Source organism: Neomonachus schauinslandi, chromosome 12 (genome assembly GCF_002201575.2).
Source record: "Neomonachus schauinslandi chromosome 12, ASM220157v2, whole genome shotgun sequence".
Lineage (NCBI taxonomy): Eukaryota > Metazoa > Chordata > Mammalia > Carnivora > Phocidae > Neomonachus > Neomonachus schauinslandi.
Genome location: NC_058414.1, coordinates 100,123,545 through 100,144,644, shown reverse-complemented (window position 1 = coordinate 100,144,644; position 21,100 = coordinate 100,123,545). Strand labels below are relative to the sequence as shown.

Below are 21,100 nucleotides of genomic sequence, written 5' to 3'. Positions count from 1 at the left end.
CCCCCGATATGGAGGCAGAGCTCTCGGCGGCAGAACGACGGCAGCAGTGGGTGGAAACGGGGTGGCTCGCTTACGTAATCTGGTAACTGAGGAAAACGACTTTTAGGTCTTTCCTTTGTGGCTGGGATTGCAGTGGTACTGACGTCAGAGGAGAAGCAGCCTCGCTTATCCCTGACAATAGAAGGGCGGGGGAGTCAGTTTGGGGGAGGAAACTCATTTGGGGACCTTTTGGTTAAATTTTTGTCACTTTTTAATCTGTCCCACTCGAGCTATTTCCTGTGAATCTGAATTTATGGAACTGCCTGATTCATGGTTCTACATTGGTCGTTTGTAACTAACGATAAGCTGTTACCAGCAGTTTATAGATCATAGGCTACTTTTTTTGATGGAGTGTCTCATCATCCCAATAAGATCTCGAGAAGACACGTGTCCGCACTCTCACGTGCTTATTTACACCCTGGTTTGCTCTCGCTTTTCCCACGACTTCTCTAGCTTTGGAGCACGTGTATGGCGTGCCCCCTGCCCCAAGTTGTGTGTGTAATTAGCATCATAGTCACTAGGAGCACGGGTCAGAGCCAGCTTGGAGCCCCGTTCCTTCCACCTAATAGCTGTGGGACCTCAGGCAAGTTATTCCACGCTTCAGCTTCTTCATGTGTAACTGGGACATACTCGCAGCACCTAACTAATAGGATTCTATGAGGATTAAGGAACATGAGTGTAGCGTTCACGACCACGCCTGCTGAGCAGGACAGTCTCCGCAGGTCTGGCCTGTGATGAAGGCCCGAGAAGGCCCAGAGAGGCGGGAATTGAAAGGTCGAAGTCACCATTAGCACGTCATGCGGTGACAGTGGTTTATTCAGCCACAGTTTTAGTACCTGCGCTGTCAGACTTTTCCCCATGTGAGTGCTGCGTGGGATGGGGTGTTGGAGTTGGTTTATCCCCATTCCTCAGTCACCCTGCAAGAAAGACGGTGTTATCCCCATTTTACAAATGAAGAAATGCAAGCTAAGGGCATGAAGTGGTTTGCCTGAGCTCACACAGAAGGCGGTGACAGTTCTCATCTAGGTTTGGTCCAGCCCTGCCCTCTTCTTCCTTCTACATTCCCTCCTGCCGGACCCCAGACTACCTGGAGTTCCTATTGGAGAAGACCCGCCTGCTGCCTGCCAGGCCTGAGGGAAGCCCCAGAAGCCTGGGAGCCTCTAGACGGATCTTCTGTTAGTGCCTTACTCTGCAAATGATGTGCCGTGTTGGAAGTCACCAGAGGGTCTGCTGCAGAAGGATCCACCATATTGCTAAACCCCAAAGATGTGCGTGTTTTCACAGACAGATGTCCAAGCTCTGGCAAACTGTAGTGAGTCATAGAGGTTGGAGTAGCATTCTGTCTGAATCTCAGACTGCAGCACGTCGGTGTGGGACTCTGCTGACGCACAGACTTCAGTTCACCTGATGGAATTGACTGCATTGGGCTGCCATACTTGTGACTCAAGATGATTTGCTGAATATATTCATGTATCTCTTTTCCCTCCTAAAATCCTACTGAAAGGCAGCAATCAATGAAATGGAATACAAAACGTAGTCTTGCTCAACACCACCAAAAGCTTACTTCTTGGAAGAGACCAAAGAAGTGGGCAAACCTCTGTCAAGTCTGTTCAGGAATGTAGTGAGTGAAAATGCAAATTTCAGAAGTCAGGAGGGAAATGCAATTAAAATGCAAAGATTTAATTAAAAATGCAAAGATTTAGGAAATAGCATTAAAAGAAACCTGAGTATACCAAACTATATCAATAAATTTAGAACTCTTTTAAGTCACCATAAAAGAAATTTAAAATTAGTTGAATTGTACACTTTAAATAGGTGAACGGTATGGATGTGAATACTATCTCAACAAAGCTATTAAAAAAAAAAAAAAAGTAATGAAAAGTCCTCAGTCTTCCTCTGCCTCTGCAAAAGAGGCCCGGTGTCCAGCCCGTCAGTGGGTGCATTCTGTAAGGCCTTCAAGGAGCGGTTAACATGTAGGCAATTTACTTTATTTAGGGGCATAGAAAAAGATGGCAGCTTCCAGCTGATTCTGTGAAGCGAGCTCGACCCTGACATCCAAACCGGTTGATGGCACACATAGAAGAAAACAGATGACTTAACCTGGCCTTGAGAATATGGGCAGAGCTCGAGTACACATCAGCAGGAGGAGCCCCGAGCTGCACAGTAACCAAGCAAGGTGTTGTCCCGGAAATGTAAGAAGACCGCAGTTTACTAAGAAATCACCAAGGAATTAACATCAGCCAGTTAAAGGAGAGAGGAGCTTCTGGTCATCTCAGTAGATACCAAAATAGCACTAGAGCAAGGTCAGCATATGTTCCTTTAACAAAATCCTTAGTAAGCTAGAGGGAGAAGGAAACGTCTGTAAGTTGCTGGAAACATACTTGGTGGAAGGTGCTGGTGGCCGCGAGGCAGTTGCTGGCATCGTCCTTGTCAGCGCGGCCCCATCCTGCCGGCGTGTCGGGTGCTCGGGGCTTGATCCTTACCGCGGCTTCAGCGGAGTAGTCTGTGTCCTGAGAACGAGGGAATGTTGGCTGGGGTGAACATTTCAGTCGTGTGGCTCCCAGAATTCAACATGAAGCCATTTTAAAGTGAACGGGAGTCACATGTAATTTCAAGGTCACGGCTCTGTCTGTCTGTGATATCCCTCAGGCATTTATTACAGCCGGTTTTGAACTAGCTGGAGAGACTGTGTGCCTTTACCCACCCACACTTATTTCCTCCTGAGTCTTTGCCCTTCCTGGAAGAGCCCATGCACTTCCCCCTCAGTGGGGACTCGCTGCCCGTATACACCAAACCGAATGCAGAAAGAATGGAGAGAAAAAAATCTAATGCACTTCCTTTATTTTGCTACCTCTTAACAAAAGTAAGATCCTAGTTCTTGGAAAAGATCAATAAGGGGGTAAACCTTATACCGGTAAAATTATATTTAAGCATTGACTTTGTTAACATTTATGTTTCTAAGCACTTCAGGAAAACTTACATGAGTCTGGGCTTTCCCATATACTTTAAGTTCCATGTTCCCCATTTTTGCTTATTTCTTGCTCAACTATTTTAAATGGTTTTCTAAAAAATCAAAGATAGCATATGTGTATAGTAAGCTTGTCTTTCAAAATGTAGAATAAAGAATAAAAGATACATTTTTAAAAAACTAACATGGATCTGGGGCACCTGGGTGGCTCAGTCGTTAAGCGTCTGCCTTTGGCTCAGGTCATGATCCCAGGGTCCTGGGGTCGAGCCCCGCATCGGGCTCCCTGCTTGGTGGGAAGCCTGCTGCTCCCTCTCCCACTCCCGCTGCTTGTGTTCCCTCTCTCGCTGTGTCTCTCTCTGTCAAATAAATAAATAAAATCTTCAAAAAATTTTAAAAAACTAACATTGATCGTTTGTGGAATTACAATGAAATATCTATATATTAAGTTAAAATTATGGGGATTGGAAATGAGTTGGGGCTTTTGGTTTCAGGGGGGTTTTAAGTGAAGTTTGGGGTGATTTGTGAATTTTGTTTTAAAATGCCTTCATCGGGGCGTCTGGGTGGCTCAGTTGTTAAGCGTCTGCCTTCACCTCAGGTCATGATCTCGGGGTCCTGGGATCGAGCCCCGAATTGGGCTCCCTGCTCAGCGGGGAGTGTGCTTCTCCCTTTCCTTCTTCCTCTCTCTCCGCTCATGCTCGCTCTCTTTCTCTTTCTTCAAATAAATACAAATCTTTAAAAAAATAAAGTACTGGGCGCCTGGGTGGCTCAGTTGGTTAAGCGACTGCCTTCGGCTCAGGTCATGATCCTGGAGTCCCGGGATCGAGTCCTGCATCGGGCTCCCTGCTCGGCAGGGAGTCTGCTTCTCCCTCTGACCCTCACCCCTCTCATGCTCTCTCTCTCATTCTCTCTCTCAAATAAATAAATAAAAAATCTTATAAAAAAAATAAATAAAAAAAATAAAGTGCCTTCATCCTGGGGCACCTGGGTGGCTCAGTCGATTAAGCATCCAACTCTTGGATTTGGCTCAGGTCATGATCCCAGGGTCATGAGATCGAGCCCCGCATTGGGCTCTGTGCTCAGCAGTGCATCTGCTGGAGATTCTCTTCCTCTCCCTCTGCCTCTCCCGCTTCTGCTTGCTCTCTCTCTCTTGCTCTCTCTCTAAAATAAGCAAAGAAATGCCTTCATTCTTACACACTCAGCTCTTTGAGACGTGGCTTGGATCTGTTGCTCTGACCTGTGATGACTTGAAGAGCAGTGTCGAGTCGTGGTAAAGGAAGGAGGAGGGACGAGGCTCTCAGTCACGCGTGCGCACGCATGCATGTGTGTGTGTGTGGCAGTCCTGCGTGTGTGTGTTGCAGTCAGGTGTGTGTGCGTGTGCGTGTGTGTGTGCGTGTGTGTTGCAGTCGTGTGTGTGTGCGCGTGTATGAGTGTTGCAGTCGGGTGTGCGCGCGCGCGCGTGTGTGTGGCAGTCGGGTGCGTGTGTGTGCGCGTGTGCGTGTGTGTGTGCATGCGTGTTGCAGTCGTGTGTGCGTGCGTGCGTGTTGCAGTTGTGGCCAAGCAGAGCCTCTTCTCTGTGGTGGCTGGACAGTAGCTTGAAAAGCCGGCCCCCAAGGAGAGGCCACTGGTCCCTTTGAGAGCCTTCCGTCGGTCCTGTAAGGCCCGAGGCCCCACAGCTCTAAACTGTTAATAGATGGGCAGCCAGGGAGGATGCCCAGGGCTGACTGAGTGAGGACAGCACACCAACAGGAGCAGTCCCTCTCTCCTGTATGGGCTTGAGTGACGTCCTCCAACTGGGAATCCGTAGAGAGGTTTGCTGGGAACTGGCTGGGTTGGGTGCCTTTCTGGTGGCTCGAGAAGCTACAGTCTAAAAAGGAAGGCAGACCCATAACTTTGGTACAAGGCATACGACGACTCCAGAAGTGAATTACTCACAAAGCACTAACGGGAATGTCAAAACGAGCAGTTACTTCTGACTTGAGGTCCTCCGAGGAAGGTGTTCCGGGCCCTTGAACTCCACTTGGAAGCTGCGTCAGTTTCCTGAGGCCCCCACCACAAACTGCCACAGACATGGCAGCTTTGGAGAGGCGAGCTTTATTCAGGGGTTGGCGGCGTGGGTCCCTTCCGGCGACTCTGGGGGGCGTCTGTGCCCTGCCTCACTCTCAGCTTCTGGGAGTTGCCTGCAGTCCTCGGCATCCCTGGGCCCATGGCTGCATCACTCAGCCTCTGCCTCGTCTTCACATGGCCTCTCTCTCTCTGTGTCTCATCTTCTCTGTTTTATGAGATCAGGGGTCTTTGGATTTAGGGCCCAGCCTAATCCAGGCCGATCTCATCTCAAGGTCCTTACTGTAATTACATCTGCAAAGACCCTTATTCCAAATGAGCTCTCATTCTGATGTTCCAGCTGGGCATAGATTTTGGGGAGCCACTGTTCAACTAACAAAAGGCAGGCAGGATTTCCGTCGGCCAACATGGGAAGGGAAAGCGCGCTCACAGAAGAGAGAACAGCATGAGCAAAGCAGAGGCAGAAACCCAAGGGGCACATTCCCAAAGTTCAACTTCCCAAACTTCAAAAAAGCCTTTGAAAAGGAAGTATCAGTGCGATCTGAGAGTGGACAGTTCGTGGGGGTGCGGTAGGAGAGAGGCTGGGAGGGTAGGTGGGGTGAGGTGGCTGGGAAGCTCCACTGATGTGCAGTGTGGTGCAGTCGTGAGGGCTTGTCAGAGGGGTGTGCGGTCAGATCCGCTCGAGGGCAAACGCTTGCTTTCACGCTGTCCTACCTGGCGTGTACGATTGCTTGCATTTAAACTTAGATACTGCATTCTCAAGTTCTTTTGTCGGGACGCCTGGGTGGCTCAGTCGGCTAAGCGTTTGCCTTCGGCTCAGGTCATGATCCCGGGGTCCTGGGATCGAGCCCCGCATCGGGCTCCCTGCTCAGCGAGGAGCCTGCTTCTCCCTCTCCCTCTGCCTGCCATTCCCTCTGCTTGTGCTCTCCCCCCGCCCCAGCAAATAAATAAATACAAATCTTTTTTAAAAATCTTAAAAAAAATTCTTTTGTCAACCTTCAGAAATTAAACACTTGGACGTATACTTTCTACTTCCCAGTAGTGCTTGTTAACAGCTACGTCACCCAGCGGTGGGTTGGCGTGCTGTTGGAGGGGTGGTGGGCTTTCACATCAGTCCCCGAGCAGGTTCCTCTCATACCCAGGAACGCCAGTGCCCGTGTAATGCTCTGTAATCCTGCTTCTGGCCAGTGACATAAAAAGCAAGAATGGAACCCTGATAATATCTTAACCCCAGTTATCCTTTGAATAAGGGGGGTTTGAACTTCTTGCATTCTCAGAAATTTTAATGCATTCCAAACAACCTGTTATTGTTGAATGGTTTTGGTTTTTTGGTTTTTATTCTTTTTTCTTTCTTTCTTTTTTTAAAGATTTTATTTATCTATTTGAAAGAGAACAAGTGGGGAGGAGGGGCAGAGGCAGAGGGAGAAGCAGGCTCCCTGCTGAGCAGAGAGCCTGGCGGGACTCGATCCCAGGACCCTGGGACCATGACCTGAGCTGAAGGCAGACGCTTAACCAACTGAGCCACCCCGGTGCCCCTTTTTTTCTTTTTAGTTTAATTCCACATTACTCTTATTTTCCATTTCATTGTATCTCTTCAGTTGTAATTTGAGACTTCATCATAGTGAAAATAATACAGATGGTACCACATATAATCAGATTATACTCAGGCGCCTGGGTGGCTCAGTCGTTAAGCATCTGCCTTGGGCTCAGGTCATGGTCCGAGGGTCCTGGGATCGAGCCCCACATTGGGCTCCCTGCTCGGCAGGAAGCCTGCTTCTCCCTCTCCCACTCCCCCTGCTTGTGTTCCTGCTCTCGCTATCTCTGTCTCTGTCAAATAAATAAATAAAATCTTAAAAAAAAAAAAAAAGAAAGAAAGTTTATACTCAATGTAGGGAAGCCATGACATTTTATAATAGTTCACTTTGTTTTCCTAATTTAAAATACTAATACCTTTGTTCTTGATATGGTTTTGTTAGAGCAGTAATAATCTCTATCCTTATTACAAACCAAAATAAATTTTACTATAATTTGTTTTACATATTTAACATTTTGCTTTCTTTGGTCAGGCTTCTTACATTTAAAAAAAATGTTGTAGGTCCTTCTCCAAACCCATACTAACTGTGAGGAGCAGGTCAGATTCCCCAGCCGAGGGGCTTCCTGCCAAGTGCCTCCCGGGATTCCTCAAGACCATCAGAACAAGGAAGGTCCGGGAAAGTGCCTCAGCCAGGAGGAGCGTAAGGAGCCATGGCTGAATGTCATGTGCTATCCTGGAGGGATGAAAACTGAGCAATTCTGAATAACGAATTTGTTCGTCATTATTTTACCAGTTTGTGATCTGTAGCAAGTACCATGCTAATAATGTCAGACTCTGGTGATGGACGAAACATGTCCCCCCCCCCGTCATGGAGACTGGGGTGTGCTCAGACAGAGAGCGAGGGAGCCCCCTCACACCGCCTTCGCTGACTGAAGTGGCCCTCACCAAGGAGATCCCAGAGAGCCCAGCTCTGCACAGACTCCCGGCTAATGTGGAGGCCATGTGTCTGAGCAGGGAAGTCCGGGCGGTGGGGGGGGCATGCAGGAAGTCAGAGCAGGGCAGAAGGCTATCCGAACTTGGAGCATGCTCCCCAGCAGCACACAGAGCTGTCAGAGGGGGGTGAACGCCGCGGGGGCTTCCTGACGCAAATAAGTATTATAAGTCCATACTGATACAGACAGACAGATAATTCTGTACAGAATAATTCCAAATAACATATGGAGATGCTCTGTCCTCAAGGAGGTGGAGCCTAGCTCCTGACCTTTCAGTAAGGGCTGCACATGGTGACTTTCTTGCAAAGACTGCAGGACAGAAGGTCAGAGTAACCAGAGTGCAGAAACCTGACTGACACTACCTGAGCCAGGCGATCCGGGTGGTGAGTCATGTTGACACAGGTGCCCTTGCTATGGTGGGTTGAGATGGCATTTCACCTTTTGGTCTCCCTCCCAAAGCACATCACCCCAAGACTGAGATCATGAGAGAAGGATCACACAAATCCAACTGACCAGCTTTCGGAGAACCACACAGAGACCATAGGCAATAAGTGGTTATTAACTAAATTCATTAATGTAGTAGATGAGCAAAGTCCTGGCCATTCAAAGGAGTGATCGGCCCAGAAGGAGAAGAGTTAGAGCTGCACAGATCACTACAAATGAGATGTGAAGTGACCGCTGATGAGAAGTATAGGTCGAGGTCCTCACGTCTTCAGAGGAGGAGGTCGTTAAACTTCCTTGCCTTTCTGACCCAGGGTTGGTTGTCCGCCCAGGTGATCTCTCATGGTCCAGGGCTTCTCCTGCCACGTGGCATATATCCGGGTGCCATCGTTCTCCACCAGCATGTGGGCTTGGAGGGCAGAGACTGCCTGTTGTGTTCACCTTCACATCTCAATACCAGGGACCTTGCCTGATGGAGCGCAGCACTCCACAGGCCTCTGTCTGACATGTGCGTGCATTGATGAAGCTGCAGAGTTCTCTCGGGAAGTGTTGGGGTCCTGGATGTAGGTTTAAATCCTGCTTCAGTTTAAATCCTGACTTTAGGCCAGCTCCCCAGCTTCTCCTCATCTCAGTTTGCTCCAATACGTAAAGCGAAGAAGTTAAGGCATACCCCTCAACGTTGTTATGTAAATTAAGTGAGGGATACGATATAAAAATGCTTGGCCCATAGTGAACATTCTGTGGATAATACGGCATTTGAGGTTGGGTTGAAATTGGACAAAGCGTAGAGAAGGATGTTTAAGTTAAAGCAGAATGGACAAATATAAGAAAGTGAGATTAAATACAGTCGGGAACTTCGCAGGGAGCTGTTTGCCTGGACATGGGAACAGGAGGTAGAGGAATGAGGAGGTTCATGGATGCTAGACCAGGATGGCCGACTCTTGCTCAAGCAGGCAGGGAGATGCTTGAGAAGGAACTGGCCGGGAGGTGCGTGGAGCAGTAGGGTTATGCATTCCAGGACCTGGGAGAGCAGTCAGGATTGGAAATAGAGATTTGGGAGTGTTTGCATAGTTTGTCATGAAATTGGCAAACCAGGCAGCGTATGCGGAGCGTTTACTGTAGGACATACAAGGGATAACAAGCCCCTTCCACAGTTGAGGAACTTGGTTAGTGTCACGCTGTTCAACACTTACTTTGGTAATTACTAAACAATAATTTTTTTCTTCCCAGATATTTCCCAGATACTCTCAATCTTCCCAAAATGTGGGCTAAGTGTGGGCTAAGTGAGGTTGTCGAAGAAGTCCCTTGGAAGTAGTATACTTTACCCTCAACCATGAAGACCAGTTAGGAGTTGGGCCGTTGCTGGCGGGGGCGGTGGGTGATCATCCCGGATAGGAACGCAGCTTTGGAATCGAGGCGTCCAGGTTTAAATTCTGGTTCCACAACTTCTCAGTCATGGCCTTGAGCACAGTCTAGCACAGGAGGGTTTAACGGGGCCAAGAAGAAATGGACAAAATGTTGAAGATGGAGGAGACAGTGGTTGAAGGCCCGTGGAAGAAGAGAGCCTAGTGTCTAGGAGGGATGAAGAGAAGACATGGTGACTGGACGCGCACTGGGGTGCGGGCCGTGACCTGCGAGGCTGGGGTGTCGGAGGGGCCACACCTTTCAGTCCGGGTCTCATAGGCTACACCAGGGATTCTGTCTTTTTTGAAACCCATTGAAGTGTTCTCAGCAGCGGAGTGACGTGATCAAATGTGCATCTGGCAAAACCATTCTGGATGCAGTGTGGACAGCTATTGAAGAGAACAGGACTGAACGCAGAAAGACCAGTTAGGAAGTGAGGGCATTTATCAGACCCAGGCCAGGGGCCGTGGAGGTGGGGAGAAGTGGATGCATTACAGAGAGATTTGCAGTAAACTCTGCAGGGCCCCATGATAAACCGGGGAGGGTGGCAGAGGTCATGTGATGAGGAGGAAGCCCAGATTTCTGCATCATCGGTTGGATGGTGGCACCATGCCGTTCGCTTATAAATATGCTGGAACCCCCACGAATCCTTGCCATCCTTTTGCCAACTGTCACTAACATTTACAGAGATTTAAAGAATCTGTGTATCTGTCCGCATAGTTACTGTTTTCAGTGCCCTGTCTCCTTGGGTAGATCCGTATTTTCATTTAGTGTTTATTGTAAATTATGTATTCATTTGTTTATTTATTTGTAAATTACGTGTTTCTTTATTTTTAGTAATGCTGCATTCTGTGACCTTGCTCGACTCATTTCTTTTAGGCCTGGGAGCTTCTTTTGTCGATTTCTTTGGTATCTTCTTTGTAAAAAAAATCATGATCTGCCAGTAAAGACAGTTTTGCTTTCTCCTTTTCAGTCTGTACGCCTTTGTTTCTCTCCTTGCCATACTGTCCAGGTGAGGATCTCCAGGGCGGTGTTGGATAGGATCTGCACGCGTGAGCGCCCTTGCCTTCTCGCGCTTATGGGAAAACCTGTCACAGTGTCCATAAGTCTTTCGGCCGCAGGTTTTCATACGTGCTCACCAGCTGATGAGCAAGCCCTTCGTTGTTGCTGATATTTGCCTTTTTTCTTTCCTTTTTAGCAGAAGACTCAGAAAGTGGTGTTTACATGCGCTTCATGAGGTCACACAAGTGTTACGACATCGTTCCCACCAGTTCAAAGCTTGTGGTCTTTGATACTACATTACAAGTAAGTGTGCACAGTCTTCACGAACTGCTGTCATGCCGTCCGCGTGGCTCTTTCGTCGGGGAATTCACATCCAGTGACACCAGCAGACATGTCGGGTGTCGCGCTGAGCTTTTGTCTGCGTTCTCCGTCCCCGTGGCAGCCGTGGAAGGAACGTGCTGTTACTGTCCTCTTTCTCCAGATAAGGAAAATCGTTCTAGAGTCAGAGAACTGAAATCACAAAGTTTAGTCCACAAATCCTAGAATTTAGTGACTTAATCCACAGAGCTGGTGAATGATGGGGTCTGCCTGGTATGTTAGAGCCTGAGTTATTAACCATTAACCTCTGCCACCTCCCTCAGTATATCCTGATCTTTTTTTTTCTTAGTTATTTAGTAGAATATGTAATAAATTAATTTTAAAGAGCACTGTTTAAAAAAAAATTACTAAGGTAGATGATCTCTCGAGAAAGAACTTTATTGATCTCTTTGAGCAGAAAAAATTGAACCTTATCATTTTGGTATTAAAATTTGCTTATTGCAGCTCATTTTATACCCATATGATGTACAATCATATATGAAAAGTCCTAAATGATACATTCACTGCAACGATCAGGTTACATCCAACGTAATAAATATGCATATACACGTAGGGATCTAGTATCTGTGGTTGTACATAAATCTTTACAAAGGAGTGGCTTCACTTGTGCTCCCAGAAGCAGCTGCTGACCAGGAATTCATGGGCAGTCGGTGCTTTATTAGGGTGTGCTCCCGGGAGACCCCCTGAAGGACTGGGGGAGAACCCGGAGAGGCAGGAGCCCTGCCAGGTTGGCCTCAGCTGGCCCCTCGGCAGGACGTGGTAGGGAAGGTGCCCTTGTGAGCTCACCCCTGCCTCTCCATTCGTCCAGGGCTGTCCTGGGAGAAAGGTGCCCAGACTCGGCCAGCTCTGCCCCTTGCTCCAGGGCCGTCCTCATCCCTCCCCCAGCCTGGTCTGCGGTCTTGCCAGCAGCTTGCCCCTGCGGCCTGCAGAGGACACCTGGGCTCTCAGGGCCACTTTGCCTGCAGTTGGTGCCAGCTACACAGGACTCTCAGGAATTGTTCTTGTTTAATTTCATTTGCCAACTGGTTTTTTGTCATCATACAGAAATACAACTGATTTTTGTAAATTGACCTTATATCCTGTGACTTCGGTAAATTCACTTCAGACGAGGTAACTTTCACGGTTTCTCCTCAACCCCTAAGATTCTCTGATTCTTTGACACAATGAGGACAGGAAAGCATCCAGGACACTACTATATGGGGAACGTGACAGACAGCAACTTCGGAAAATCTAGTCTTTACAACTGTAACCATAGATTTCATAGTAAAAGAGCTAGAAGTTCTCAGTTCCCAAAGTAAAGAACTACTTGGTCAACCCGTCTCACCTTCGCTCCCATTCCCCAAAAGGCTCATTACTTTTTCAAGACCCAGATCTCCTGACCCTGGGTTTCCCACCAACAGCAAGGTCAGTGATGGCTGGTAAGACCTGTGTCTGCTTTCACTCCTACTCAGCTTGTCCCTTGCCACGGAATTGACTTTCTTCCGAATTTAAAATTTAGCCAAAGTTGGGTGATACATGAAAAATGTGCTATTTTTGTGGATTGTCGGAGGCCCCTGATCCAGTAATGTCACTTCCTGAGTTAATATGAGCTGTGTGTGCATCATCCCCTGGCGGTCGTGAATCTTGGGAGGCTCTTGGCTTTGAAGGAGCTAAACCTTGTTACCAGGGAAATAGGGGGGATGGGGGTTGTCATGGGTGGAGCAAAGTTAAACATGCATTTGAAAGGTATGAGTAGAGTATTTTCTAGATGCAGACTGCAGTAGTAGTCGTTGATACATCTCGAGAGCAAAGAAAGCTTGTAGAGAACACCGCACAGGGATGACAGAGTAGCAGAAACAACCCACATATCCTAAGAGATTGGTTCAATAAATCCTGGTGTAGGCATCTCATGGAATAATACCACGTAGCCATTAAGAAGAACGGAAGCAGTGTTTGTCAAGAATATGTTTTTGGGGGCACCTAGGTGGCTCAGTCGTTAAGCGTCTGCCTTCGGCTCAGGTCATGATCCCGGGGTCCTGGAATCGAACCCCACGTCAGGCTCCCTGCTCAGCCGGAGTCTGTTTCTCCCTCTCCCACTCTCCCTGCTTGTGATTCCCTCTCTCGCTGTCTCTCTCCCTCTGTCAAATAAATTAAATCTTTAAAAAAGAAAAAAGAATATGTTTTTAAGTAAAAAAGCAAGTTGCAAAAGAAGACACGTATTATGACCACATTATTCTGAGGGTACAAGTATCAGAGTCCTAACTCCTAGATGCACCCGGACCTGGGAGATGAGCACAGACGCATGGAGAAGAGTGGAATGAAAGGCTCCCCAGACGAGGGGAAAGAACAGTCTCGGACAGTTTCACCCTCCAGCTTCTGTCTCTGAGAGGCCGGCTCGACTCTCCATGGTTGGGTTTGGCAAAATTCTCATTTCATACCGGAATTCACTGAGGACCAGCGTCCATCTCTCCGTCCCGACCGAGCGGAAAGCAAACGCACAGCCTGCGGTCCTGGGGCCGGGGTGCCATGAGAAGCGTCGGTAAAGCAAGCCAGTTTCTCCTCATCGGCAGCGGTTTGTGAGGGGCACCCCGAGACCACAGGCGCAGAAGGAACAAGGGGAGGCAGCCCCGTCCCTGACGCACCGTTGCCACTTGCTGACCGCTGGCTGTGCTGCTCGACGGTCAGAGGACAGCCCCCCGCCGCCGCCCCGTTCATGGTGGGAGCTCGGCGTCTCACGGTTCGCTCCGTCTCTGCCAGGCCCAGTAGCAAGCCAGGAACTGTTTCTCGGAAGGACGGTAACTGCCTACAGGAGAAGGCATGGTTTCTCGCTGCTGCTTTTCTCAGCCCCCGACGTGTGCCGTAGGGGTCTCCTGCTGGTGCTTCGTGGGGCTTCGTACAGGATCCCTCGTGTGGACACTGCTGGTGACAGGCCCGTGTGGACGAGGAGCCTGGACTTGCTGCCAAGCCTTCCCTTGCTCTGGTCACTCTGAAAACAATCATGGGCCACTCAGCGAATGCGTCAGGGTAGCCACTTGGTGGTGCGTGTTGCTTCCAAAAGACCTCCCCCTCGATGTGTAGCTGGCAGGGTGTGTGCAGAGCAACAACCTGAATTTCCCTTGCAGGGGCTGTTGCTAATGCTCCCAGCCTCCCCTCACCCTGGAAACTCACCCTCTGACGTCCTTACGTCTCACGGGGGCATCATCTGGAGTATTGCTTCTTCCTGCCCGTCAGCTCCAGTCAGCACGATACCCTCAGCATCGTGGACCAGGGTGGCGTGCGGAAGGTCTAAAGGATGAGCGTCTCTGCAGACACTTGAAGGCAGAGAGCAGGAGGGCAGCGCAGCCTCCAGGCACGTGGTGAGGGGTCCCGTGCCAGGTCCAAGCAGAGACTGCTTCTGGGGTTCCTTGAGAGTCGCTGTGGAGAGAAAGTATGTGTCCGGGCAGTCGTGGCAGGTCCCCCAAGATGCCACATCGGGAACAGTCACCGCAGCTAGTCACCACGCGATCGAGTTGACAGTAATTCACAGCTGATCCAGAGACAGTCACAGGCCAGACAGGAAAGGCCTGGAGCCGAGAGACAGCAGCTTCTTACGTGGCCCTGTGGAGAAGGAGGATGTGTCCCAGCCCTTCCAGAGAAGCCTGGTAGTTCAGAGAAAGATAGGAGTTAGTGCTTTCAGATTATCTAAACAGTGATACCTCAGGAGTGATGAGAGGCTCAAAAATAAATAAAACTTCCCAAGACTGGGGGGTTGGGGAGCATGAAGAATTATGCAGGCCTTCCCTCACAACGGCAGTATGACCTTTTTAGCAATACTCTTAACAAACAATATCTATTTTTAATAGAATGTTCTAGAGTAGTTTTATTTTATTTTTTTAAGATTTTATTTATTTATTTGCGAGAGAGAGAATGAGAGACAGAGAGCACGAGAGGGAGGAGGGTCAGAGGGAGAAGCAGACTCCCTGCAGAGCAGGGAGCCTGATACGGGACTCGATCCCGGGACTCCAGGATCATGACCTGAGCCGAAGGCAGTCGCTTAACCGACTGAGCCACCCAGGCACCCCTGTTCTAGAGTAGTTTTAGATTTATAGAAAAACTATGAAGTGAGTCTGGACTCCCCAGGCACCCCATGCCCCGGTTCCCCCATTCCTGCCATCTGTCATCAGTGTGGCAAACGCTTGTCACAATTCACGAACCAGTATTGATACAGGATTATCACCTAAAGCCCATAGTTCATTCAGATTTCCTGACTTTTTACCTAATGCCATTTTTCTGTCTGAGGATCCCACCTAGGCTGGGTCACCACGTCTCCCGAGGCGCCTCTTGGCTGTGGCTGTGTTTCAGACTTCCCTTGCTCCTGTGGTCTTAACGGTTTTAAGGAGCACTGAGCAGGTCTTCCGGGGGAGACCCCGCTGTTGGGATTTACCTGATGTTTTTCTCACCGTCAGATTGGGATTATGCGTTTTAGAAGGAAGACCACAGAGAATAAGGTGCCATTTCATCCTGTCCTACCAAGGGTGCGTACACTTAGTACCACTGTTGACCTTAACATGGGTCACCCGGCTGACGTGGTCTTCGTCAGGTTTCTCCGCGTCCGTGCTGTCCTCCTAGGAAGTTATGGGGCACAGCACATGTGTGCGGTGCAGGGCTGCGCTCCACCCCCTGAGAGCACAGTAGCTATGTAAGTTAGTTGGAATGCCTCTGCAAGGGACGTGTTATTTTTTCTCTCCCACTTATTTTTTTATTCAGTCATTTATGTCAGCACAGATTTGTGAACATATGTATCCTATTCAGTTATGATCCATCACTATTTTGTTGCTCAAACTATTTCAGTCAGTATAACTTTTAATAAAACCCAAGAGCAAATGAAGGGGGGAAACAGGCAGGCATCCGAGTGACTGTGTGCTAAGCCCAAGTTCTTAGTAAGAACACCTAGAAAATAAAGAAGGAAGAGCATAGTATTAAAGCAAGCTTAGAGAGGGGCATGACAAGGAGGAGCCACCCAGGATGGTCTTAAGTGGGGACTCGAATTGAGGTCCACAAGTGGAGAGGGTGCAGGGCTTGCTTATTTTAAAAGTAAGAAGGGGGGGGCGCCTGGGCGGCTCAGTTGGTTAAGTGACCAACTCTTGATTTAGGTCATGGTCTCGTGGTCGTGAGATCGAGCCCTGCGTCAGGCTCTGTGCTGCGTGTTTAGCCTAAGATTCTCTCTCTCCTCCTCCCTGTGCCCCTCCCCGCCACCCTCAAAAAAAATAAATAAAAGCAAGAAGGAATGAGAGAGCGAGGCCTCTTGCTTGGGATTTGTGCTGCAAGTGCCGATAAAGAGAAAGTAAAGCTCTTCGGCTCTTTTTCTACTTTTTCCCTATCAAGGAAAATGATCTTCAAAGTGGAAAAAATGCAATAGATGGTGATTAGAGGAAATTGAAGCCTGAGATGGGTGTAGAGATTATGTGAGGGTGCCTGTCTGCACTAAACCAGTTTGCTTTCTGACCCAGATGAATCACATTCTAGTGCAATAAAGGGACTTAGAAAGCAGATTGCCAAGCTTGGTGATATCACAGGAACTGTGAAGAGTGTTCTGGGCCCCAGGCTAGAGATGAAAAAAAGAAAACAGATTAAAAAAAAAAAAACCTGTGGGTGGGGAATGTGGTGCCAGTCCCAGGTAAGATGTGTGAATGAATTATTAGGAAGTCAAAGAAGTAATCTCTAGGAACCTACCATGAATTGACAAACACAGGTCACAGAAGTCAAGCCCGATTTCTTTTTTGGGCAGTTCCATAGGTGAAAGCAGGACAGGCATAGCTCGGTTCCAGCTAGACAGCTGACAGAGCCTGGCACGGCGCCCCGATGGAGGAGACATCGAAGCGCAGTCTGTCGGCTCAGAGTGAATCCACGGCTCAGCGTGGACCTCACAAGAACTTTGAGGGTTTCCGGTTGCGTTGGATGCCTCTTGTACGCCATTTTAAAATCCTCTTTCGTCACCTGTGACTCCAGCCACCCCTCGCCTCACTCAGGGACAGTGGGGTGGCGCCTCAGCCCAGGCCCACCGGCATACCTCCAGCCTCCTTAACTAGCGGAGGAGAGAAGCCAGTGGAGAAACGCCTCCACTTGCACCCTCGGGTGGAACTGAGCCAGCCTGCCCGTGCTTGGGGCCATGTCAGCCGCCCATCGGCACGCTGGCTCACCTGCTAGCCGTCTCACTCCCATCCTCCACACCTGCTCCTCGGGAACGTGCACGCCAGGCTCTGCTTTCTGCGGAACCCAAGCCAAGAAACAGGGTTCTTTTCCTCTCAGTTCATCAACGTTTGGGACAATGACTTCAGTACTGACTTTGCTGATGGTATCACGTACTTCACAGAGGACTTGAAACCAGGGGGATAGCTAAGAATAAAAGACAAAGATTCCTCGGGGCGCCTGGGTGGCTCAGTCGGTTAAGCTACTGCCTTCGGCTCAGGTCATGATCCTGGAGTCCCGGGATCGAGTCCCGCATCGGGCTCCCTGCTCAGCGGGGAGTCTGCTTCTCCCTCTGACCCTCCCCCCTCTCATGTGCTCTCTCTCATTCTCTCTCTCTCAAATAAATAAATAAAATCTTTAAAAAAAAAAAAAAAGACAAAGATTCCTCAACAAGCTAAATTATTCTTAGGACCAGTGAGTGAATAAGTAGATGGTATACAGAACGAGGGACATGATAGCATATCAGTGTTCCAGAAAAGAATAAAAGTGGGGGCCGAGAACTGTGCTAAGAGTGGAGGGATGAAGACACTGTGGCCCTGCCCGCAGCAAGCCTGCACTAACTAGGGAGGACGCCTGCTCAGCCCCACAGGCAGCACACTAGGGACCCGTGTATGGGTTTTCAAAGAAGGAGATAGGAGTAGCTCCAGGGGTCAAGTAGTATGAAAAGCTTACAGTAAACACGGCAGCCTGTGTCCCCGTTCCTCACGCTCTTGTCACCCTGCCCAGAAACAACCAGTTCAGCTGTGAAACCTAGACTGGACTGCCATGTTACCTCAGTTCATGGACTTCAGACGTGTTTTACTTCCCGGTCGGGCAGATGGGGGTTCCTGCTCCTTGTGTGGCCTTCCTGCCCCCATCGTCCCAGCGTAGCCGCGTCTCAGGTGGCAGTGAATTCCTTCCTGGCTGTCCTTATTTTGACTGTGTCAGTTTTATTCACTGCTGAGCCCAGTGGAAACTAGTTATATTTACGTTTCCTTCTTTGTACAATTCAGTACACCTTCTGACTTCTGTGGTCAGACCTGTCAGACATGTTTTCAGCTCCATCTGGAGCCACTCCTTCTGGGTCCTTGGTCCTTGGTCTTCCTGCTCCGGCTTTCACTCCCCAACCTGCTCATCACTGTCTCCTGAGGCCAGGAATACCTCCTCCCTCTCCTCCACTGCAACACCTGTCTTTTGAACACAAGCTTTCTGCTTCTTTGATTTATTCCCTCTTTTGCGGGGGGAGCACATTTTTCCATAGCTTCTATCTTAGCCCACTCGGGCTACCGGGCTACCGTAACACACCAGCACGGCCTGGGGGCTCACATAGCAGGGACTGACTTCTCACAGTTGTGGAGGCTGTAAGTCCAAGGTGGAGGTGGTGGTCAATTCAGTTCCCCGGGAGGGCTCCCTTCCTGGGTTGCAGATGGCTGCCTTCTCACTGTCCTCTCAGGGCAGAGCTCGGCCACTGATCCCATCACAGGGCCCCACCCGAGTGACCTCATCTAAACTTAATCACCTCCGAAAGGCTTACCCCCAGATACCATCAATATTGGGAGTGAAGGCTCCCACGTATGAATGCTGGGGGGACACATTCAACCCTAACTCTTCCATGGACAGATGTACAGGAGGTCATTACGTGAAATTTTAAATATCTGTATCTGCCCTACTCACTGTGTAGACTGCTGTGTATAGAATTCCATAATGAAAATAATTTTTATTTAGAAATTTGAAAGCATCATTCCACCACTTCTGGATGCAAGTATTAAAGAGAAATCGGTTGTGACTTTTTAAAATTATGCTCCGCCTTTACATGAGTTTTCCCCTCTGAAACTTTTGGGATTTTCTCTTTATATCTGATACTCCAGAATTTCAGACTAACATGCCTCATTGTGGTCTTTGTATTCCTCGTGCCGGGCCCATGATGCACCTTTGGAACCTGGCGTGCACGTCTCTTGGGTTTGTGTTCCTTGTGTCGCGTCTTCAGTAATTTTCTTCCTACCGTTTTTTTTCTCTGGGACTTCGATTCGTCTTGGGCTCCCTGAAGTGATCCTTTAATATTTCTATCCTGCCTCTTTCTCTCTCTGCCTTTGGTTCTACCTCTGGGAAGTTTTGTTTCCGTGTCCCTCCGGGGAAGATGTGTCCGTAGCTGGAGCGTCTGCAGCTTCAGCGCTCCAGGTCTTGTCAAGGGGCTGTGAATCTGGGCTGCCTATTCGGAATGAAGGGTGTGCAGCAGCAATGTGCATGGATGCACAAGTGGGCTTCTTGCCGGGTGTCACTGATCGGTTTCATAGGCAGCCCCCGGTGTTCGTATCTCTCCGTACATCGTATTTGCCGAGCAGGTTCTCCAGAAAATGATCCTCGGGGGTGGCAGGCAGCTGTGGCCATTCCCCGATCTGAACCAGGCTTCCTGTTCGTCTCTGGCCCCGTCCCCACCCCTGCCAGGGCCTCCAGTCTTGGGTTTTCCGCATGCAAGGAGAGGTCAGTCTGCTTCTCTCCCCACCCTGTCCCTCCCCAGCAAGGCTCTGTCACTCATTAACCTCCCTCCATCTGCTTGCTGCCCTACAGACCTCCTAGTTCATTCCATTTCCAGCTTCTATTCCCTGTAGTTTGGGGGGAACTTTTCAGCAGGAAAACGTGTCAGAAATGTGTTTACTTTGCCATTTTTAAGCCTAAGGAGACACGAGGGAAACTCCAAAAGTAACAGGAGCTGAATGAGGTACTGTGGGAGTAGAAAGGAATGTCAACCTTGACTGGAGTGACGTGGGTAACTTCGGTTGTGGAGTTAGAAATTAAAGGTCAACTGGGTTTTCATAGGTAGAATGGTAATAGGTAAGTGCACTTGAAGTAGAAGGAACTTTGTGACATAGAAGTGCCAAAAAAAAAAAAAAAAAAAGGCAGACCAGTTCAACACGTCAGCTGGGCTGGAGCGTGGAGGTCGTGGGTACCTCACCTAAGAAGCCGGCCCCCTCCTCGTGCAGCGGAGAGCTATCAGAGACAGGAGAGATGCTGCAGGTAGTGTTAAATCCACCAGACAAGCTCTGATGTAAAAATTTAGTAAGAAACCAAATTAGGTAGTTTCCAAGAGCTTTAGCTGTTCATCGGCGTTAATTTTAAAAGCCCTACGATCAGCTTAATTACTGAAAATCAGGGTAAAACTGTATAGAGAACAGTGAAGCGTCAGAGGAACCAGATTCCCATATTTTGGAACACAGATGTTCCACTTGGCATTAGACTGCCAGAATCTCTTAGAGCTTACGGTTTTAAAAAAATCATTTCTATATTAAAATTTTATTTTCCATCTTTCCTTACCTAATTATCACATTTGGTTGTTTGAAAATCCTACTGAAAAGTACATTTTAAAACTGATAACACTTTGTGCAAATTTCAAAGGTACTCAAGATCCCCCAAGAGTTTTTCCTGCAGATTGGAACCGGATTGAGCCAGCCTTCTTTTTATCCTGTTTATTGGTTCACTGGTAACACCCTGTGCCTTCTGTCATTGTGAAGAATTTTCTAAGTATAGTCTGCAGTTGCTCTTCAACTCCACGCACGTGGTGTCGAGAAAGCCGAGCTTCAGAGGCTCCGTCATGGCCGGGGAGGCGTGGCCAGACCCGGAAGCTGCCGGCCGGCTGCGCCAAAGCTCCGGGAGTGGGTCTCGTCCCTTCCGGATGCCGTCTTGGGTCTTTGGAGCCTGGAACTGTGCCTCCCGCCGTGAGGTGGGGCCATGTCAACGGTGCAGGCGGGTGAAGTCAGAACGGTGAATCTGTGTCTGCTTCTGGCTGGGTCACTCTGGGACACGAAAGCGTTTTCTCTTTTTGGCTCTTCGTGCTGACGCCCTGCTGAATATCGTCACATTCGAGGCCAGTTAGTGCGCATCGTCACCTGTGAGGAGAACATTACCTGTTAGCCCCATGTTGTAACTCAGAACACCGAGGCTCGGAGAGGGCCAAGGACCTGAGCCCACAGAAGTTTCTAGTGAGTCTGGCGATTCACCCATTGAAAAGAAGCGGGAGAGGGGCGCCTGGGTGGCTCAGTTGGTTAAGCGACTGCCTTCGGCTCAGGTCATGATCCTGGAGTCCCGGGATCGAGTCCC

At 49.1% G+C, this 21,100-nt stretch overlaps 1 protein-coding gene across 3 annotated transcripts in view; it reads left to right on the top strand.

Annotated features, from left to right (window-relative positions):
- The window catches only part of PRKAG2 (protein kinase AMP-activated non-catalytic subunit gamma 2), a 255,974-nt gene that overhangs the window by 205,787 nt on the left and 29,087 nt on the right, over positions 1 to 21,100 (top strand). For 2 of the 3 annotated variants that reach the window (XM_044920129.1, XM_044920130.1), the window contains one exon: positions 10,638 to 10,744. In XM_044920129.1, coding sequence (XP_044776064.1) covers positions 10,638 to 10,744 — 107 coding nt within the window. Of the gene's footprint in view, positions 1 to 44; positions 51 to 10,637; positions 10,745 to 21,100 lie in introns of all 3 variants that reach the window. The other variant, XM_044920131.1, reaches the window with a different exon arrangement.